This window comes from Mobula hypostoma, chromosome 11 (assembly GCF_963921235.1).
Source record: "Mobula hypostoma chromosome 11, sMobHyp1.1, whole genome shotgun sequence".
Lineage (NCBI taxonomy): Eukaryota > Metazoa > Chordata > Chondrichthyes > Myliobatiformes > Myliobatidae > Mobula > Mobula hypostoma.
The window spans coordinates 34,069,433-34,076,246 of NC_086107.1; the positions used below are offsets into that span (position 1 = coordinate 34,069,433).

A 6,814-nucleotide genomic window follows, 5' to 3' on the forward strand; every position below is an offset into this window, starting at 1 on the left:
GATCTGAGGTATAGATGTCATTCTGTTTTCTGCAGCCAACTTTCTCAGTCACAAAACATCACTTGAATTGTAGAAATGCCGAATACATCATTGGTGCTGTAAGTTACAAATTACTCATAACCAACTATTTGAAAGTTTGAAATCTTTATTTTAAAAAACCAGAGCAAATTTTGACAGAATACATTTCAATACACAGAATTTTCAAAATGCATGCTGAGGCACGTTCATCATAACATCCTCCACAAGCTGCAATAATCCACAAAATGATAATGAAGGATATTCAACTCGAGACATTTACTCAATTTCTCTCATAACAGATAATGAATGACCTGCAGGGTAACTCCAGAACTTTTTGTCTTTTTTATGAGCTGCCTAACATCTTCTATGACCTTTAGATAAATAGATGCTGTGAATAAACACTGATCCTATTAATTAACATTGAAAACTGTTTTTGACCTATTGAATATTGATTAATTTCAAAATTTGCTTTGTATCCGAGTGAAATGCTAAAAACAGAGATGATAAACTAACACTACAGACTGCACTACAAGTACATCTAATCACCGTGGCTCTTATGAGCACTGTATTCAACAAAATAGATATAAATTCCATATGTGTCTTTAAAAAAGAGCAACAGACAAGCTGCTGGAGAAACTCAGCAAGTCAAGCAACTTCTGTGGTAGGAAAGGAGTCGTTGATATTTTGAGTCAAAATCCTGCATTACAGCTCCGTATTCTCCAAAAAAGTTTATCAATGCGAGATTATCCATTACTTTAACAAAATTAATGAATTACATTTGTCATAAAATACAAACTACCTAAAGAGAACCATGTGTATTGCCCATTACCAAATCAGATTTCAGCTGAGAACAATTAAAATTTGCATTGTCCTCATGCAATAAAGGATATTTGTTTTTTTTCCCCCTTAATCACATTCTTTCAGTCCTTCAGTAGAGCAATAACATTAACTTGTGTGCACATTACTTGTAAGAGCCTCCTTCCAGCTTTTTGATGCCAATACACTACTATAATCACCACCTATCTGAAGACTCCAATGGTTGTATTCAGTTAGTTCTTGATTTTACATTGCAGGACATGGTTAAACACGAATGTGCTAATATTTATTTTTTGGGATCTGGTACGTTTATATTTCTTTTCAGAGTAATCGAAGGAAAATACACTGGCACTAAGAAAAGAATTCTCTACTAAGTAAATAAAGTATTTGTGACACACTATATTTGTATTCTGGGCCTAACTCTATTCCTCTGACATTACAAGATGTGATCTTCTTTTATATTTAGATGTTAGGACATTTATCACACATGGCCAAATTTTTAAAAGCTCTTTGCCACATCTCCAAACATGCTAATGGTATATGCTGTCTGCAATTTATTGTGTTCGTAAAAGCCTACTAATAGAAGTGTAGCTCAGCTTTCAGAACCAGAAATTATTTAACTGTAGGTGCTGGTTGTCATTTTAAAAGAAAAATATCCAGAGGCAAAAATAATGTTGCAATGTAATATCTATACAAAGTATGATATAAACTACAAAAAAAAACAATAAAAACACTAGCAGATCTCCTACGAAGTTAATAACAATGAAACAAAATGTTCCAAGAATGGTATCAGAAATTGACAGCAAAACTATATATAAAAACTTAGGAGAATCAAACTTGCTGCTGCCTATTTTGGGACCCAGACCCAGTGCTATGGAAACAGCACATGTTGAAGCAAGAGGCCTGAGTGTTGGAAGTAGTCATTTCTCAATGCTGAGCTGGACAATGGTGAAGCTCTGTCAGTGCTCCCCATGCTTTCATAGGTCTTTATGCTCTCCTGATGGGAAGGATCACTTTGAGCCATTGGATTAGTATTGGCTGCAGTAATCACTGGCTGCATTTATCTTCCATTTTCATTATGAAATAATAACATAAAATTTAAAAGCAGCCAAATACATATTTTTCAAGGAAATAAGGACACCTATTCAGAGAAGCATCATAATACAGTACATCACCATTGACTTTTGTGGTGTCAATCAACCAGCACTGAGGATCATCATCATTATCCTTCCAACAATAAACATGTTTGGTTGATTTTGAAATATTTTAATTTAGCACTCAGGAAATAAAACATGAATAGTTCAATGGTTCAACTTAATAACTAAGGATGTATACAGTATACAACCTGAAATCCTTTCTCTTCGAACACATCCACAAGAGAGAAACAAAAACAAAGAATGAATGACAGGAAAGCGTTAGAACACCAAAGCCCCACCCACGCACGAGCGGCAGAAAAAGCATCTACACTCCCCCCCCACTTACATCAGCAAAAGCATCAGCCACCCCCCAACCCAAGCAATAGCAAACCCCCAGAGACCATGACTTCAAAAACGACTGTCCATCCTAACACTTCAACATCCCAACAGGCTCTCTCTCTCACTAATGAGGGAAAGAGAGTTATCTCTCCTTCATTGAAAAATTACCTCATCTTTCAGGCAGAGAATCTAACCAAAGTTCCTGCTTTCTATGATTACCGAACAAAATCCAAATACAGAAAGACTCACTGATTTGTGATCACTTCCTGCTTCGATTACAGCTAAAACGTATGTTTATCAGCTGACCTTGCCCATCATACACTGACCCTATTCTCTTAATCACACCTCTGGGACGTCTTCAACATCAACTCTGTCTCCCAGATATGGCCACAATAAGCCACCACATTACAGACTGTTCCGTCTCCTGTGGTTAAAAAGACTTAGAACCAACTTCAAATTCAGGAACTCAACTTAAAAAAAAGGGAATCATCATCTATTGAATTTATTGGATCATGTTGGCTGATTAATTCTTCTGGTACAAATGGACCTGGTTCATTTTTCAATTCATGGTTCACATCCATAAACCTCTGTAAATACTTTGAAGTATACAGCCAGTGGTGCTTCAGAATATCTTCCAACTCATAGCTCTTAGACTGCCTTGCATTCATTTTTCTGAAACGCCGAAAGAGTTTGTTGCCTGATTCATTTCCTTCACTTGCCCATGCCCCAATAGAGCCATCCCTTTCAATGATCTCAGGGACGTGAGCCAAAGTCTTATGAAGGTAGTTGGTGATCTTGCCATCGTACCTGTACTTGAACTCTGTATGAAGCAGTTCTGCAAATCTCTGGGAATGAAAGCTGTATTGACAAAGAAGTTCAGGGCACTCTCTGAGTGGGAATGTGGATCGCCACACAGGTTTCATAAGAGTGTAAAGATGCATCAGCTCCCTGAGAATCTCTCGTCTTTCTTCGGAGGGAATCAATTCACAAACTGCTTCCACAGTCTCATTAGTCATTAGTTTCCTTGCAAAGTTTCCATTCATCCTCATGACCGGTTTCAGGTTCATCTTTTTTCTTAGATGTTTATCGAGCATTGCTTGCCACCTTTTCTTTTCCTCCTTAGGTGGATTTGGATTTTTGTGCACCTCCCCAATCTCATCCTGGAACAGCTTGAAGAACTCTGTTGCATTCCCAATATCACAATGCAAAGCATCTATGGAGGGCAGTGTTTCAATGAATGCTTTTGCTGAAACCCCTTTCACTCTGTCGCGTAACTGTTCAGCTGTCTCATGATATGGATTTGTGCGCCAAATTTCATAGCGCTCTAAGTTCTCTTCGTGGCTCCTTGTTATAGAGTGAAAGATCAGATTTTGCGAAGCGTCACTTCGAGTGCAATCACATAACGTACACACGTACGTAGAGCCTGAAGCTTCAAGGCCTTCGACTTCACGAACCAGCTTCTCATCATACCCTGTGCCTCTAAAGACAATCTGGAAGGATCTAGGTATTTCTGCAATTTCAAGGATTAAGTCACTGTGTTTCATTGCTTCCCTTTCTGTGATTAGTGGACCCAATATTGCCGTCAAAGTTTCATGGTCAGATTCATCTGCCAGCATCAAGCAAAGAGGCTTGCAGCACAATTCAGAATTTGGCTTCAGCTCTTCAAATACTTTCACCTTCTCATTATTTTCATTCGCTACACTTATACTCATGATTGTAAATGAATACCTCACTGCCTTTTCTGGAACTGAAGGACCACATCCATGTTTTTCACTAACATCTCCCATTCCATCACAAGATTCTTTGATTACTACAGTGAAAGGTCCACCCACATACTCATCTATATTTTTGAGTTTTAAACCTTCCAAAATATGATCCTCAAGATCCTTCAGTGCTGAAACAATCGCCACATCGTACCTAAATCTTCTCGAAATTGTTTCCAATGGGTAATCGTCAACACATTGTGCCCAGCCACATGTACCATCTATTATTCCCACTTCAGTGTTGGTGGAGACATTTGCAAGAGGAGGCTCCCATTCAAATGAATAATAACCTGGCAACAATGTTTTCTCTGTATTCCGGAGTGCATGCAGTGGTTGGAATATCTGCTTCCCAGTTGCTGCTTTGACCGTCTTATACATTTTATGATACTGACTGCAACTCAGAAACGTACTAATCCTAATGGCAAGGCAGACTCCTGGCTTCAGCCCTGATCCATGACCTTGCATGAGAGCTTCCAGTTCATCTGCTTGTCTATGCTCATTTCCAGCTCTCAATGCCAGCAACAACAGAGTAAGGCATACTGACTTCACATCACCACCTTCCTCCTTTTCTGCAAATGCCTTAACCTGAAGTTTGAGATCTCGTAGACGATGTTTTTGAGCCCTGCGAGTTAGAGAGAGCAAATGTTGCCTAGGCCGGCCACCTTTGTTTATTGGTGAATAGCTCTGTGACATTCTTGTTTTTTTGTGATTCTGGGTGTGTTTGGGATATTCACCAAATCTTACCTCTTTTTCACAGGCTTCCACAGGACATTTTAGAACTAATGAATTGAGAACACTTATGAATGATTTCACTGGACTTTTAAACTCTGCAGGATCACATGGAAACCTGCAAACTGGACAAAATTTTCCAAGTACTGTAGTGCATTTGAGAATGCATGTTCTGCAGAAGAGATGCTTGCACAGTGACTGCACAGGGTCAACTAATAAATGTTCACAAACCTGGCATGACACTGACTGAATAAAGTTATTGGGATAATCATGCAGAAGGACTTTTGAACTTAGATGCATCTTCTTGCAGTTCACAATCTTTTTAGCCAGTAAGATACTTGTTGAATTTATTTTATCTTTTCTTTTAATAACTCTTGATTTGATAGGCACATCAACTGTTACTTTAGGCTTCTTGGTGCCTGGTGCACTCAGTTTGAGAACTTTGCGTTTACGTGTTCCACTTGCAGAGTTGCAAACATTGCAAAAACTGGAGTGTGGTTTCCACTGAACAATTGTGCTTACGGGAAAGAATGCATCTTCATTAGTTGGATTGTTAATTGTCTGAATGACAATCCGCCAACAACTATGACAGAAGTGGGTGGGATGTCTGGCTTCTGAATCTGTCGTGACATCTACATTAAATGTATTGTGGATGAGTTCTGGCCAAAAACTGTTTCCATGCCCCATTTTCTTAAGAACCTCTTGTGTGACATGATCAACAGGGCCATTGACTGGGTACTTCATGTCATAACTGTTAGTATTAAAGGAAACTCCACAAATGCGGCAGAGATTTTGTAATTTTAACATGTGATCTTCTAAAGATTTTGTTTCCATTTGCATATGGTCATAGAACTTGGCTTTGGGGAGGCTGACATCTAAAGGCGTTTTCTCCAGGGACTTATCTTCCAAAGTCTTCTTGTCCAAGGGCAATGTTTCTAAAGACATAGCTCCCTGTGGCTTGATCTGAGGAGGAGTCATTTGCCACATCACACCACGGACAGGCAGAACAGCCTGTGACTCAAAAGCCTTTTCTGTTGAAATCTTGGCTTCTGTTTGGACATTTATTGCTGGCCTTGCTTCTGAGTTCTTGAAGTATTCTGGTATAATTTGCATAGGCACCTCCATTTCCATTAGAAAGTGATATCTAATAGAGACATAAAAGTGGATTTTGATTAAAACAGGATCATTCCTTATGCTATTAATTTAAGACAGTCTGTTTTAATCATAGTTTAATTTAAAATACCTACATTCTAATTCAAAGCCTAACATTGTGCTTTTAATTTCAATGTTATTCTAACCTCATCCAATATGAGGAAGTTAAATATAGCATACTCTACATGGCAGGAATTTGTAGAGTTAAGTAAGTCACTCTGTCAGACCGCAAAACAGCCTCTTACACTCTGTCTCCTTCGACTAAGTTACATTATGTTTATCTCCAAGGTTTTTTTGATGACCAAGGAAGAATTGAAAATGATAAACTTGTGTTCAAAAATGGGAGAAGGGTGAATCTGAAAATGACAAGCCTAGCCTTGGTGATAAAATTGCCTTTAAAAAAATAAGCCAGGAGAAAAATACAGGTGTCCCCCGCTTTTCAAACGTTCGCTTTACGAAACATCACTGTTACGAAAGACCTACATTAGTACCCTGTTTTCACTAACAGAAGGTGCTTTCACTGTTATGAAAAAAGCAGCACACAAAAAAAGTCAGTGCGCGCCCTGCGCAGCCGCTCTCCCCCAGATTCGGAACAGCATTCTCGCCGACATTGCTTAAACACGTGCCTGTGAGCAGCCGTTAGCAAGATCAGTTCTATGGTATCGGAAAAGCCTGAAAGAGCTCGTAAGGGTATTACACTTAGCGTAAAACTAGACATAATTAAGCGTTTTGATCGTGGTGAACGAAGTAAGGACTAAGTGAGTTTGGCTTGTGGAAGCTGACGAACATGATGTTGAAGAGGTTTTGGCATCCCATGACCAAGAACTGATAGATGAAGAGCTGATGCAATTGGAAGAGGAA

The 6,814-nt window shown here is 38.9% G+C and overlaps 1 protein-coding gene across 1 annotated transcript; it reads right to left on the minus strand.

The window, feature by feature from the left end:
* Window positions 1–2,767: 2,767 nt before the first annotated feature.
* Window positions 2,768–5,635, minus strand: rag1 (recombination activating 1). Its single transcript, XM_063063095.1, has one exon. The coding sequence runs from the start codon at window positions 5,633–5,635 to the stop codon at window positions 2,768–2,770; it is 2,868 nt and encodes a 955-aa protein (XP_062919165.1).
* Between the last annotated feature and the right edge of the window lie 1,179 nt (window positions 5,636–6,814).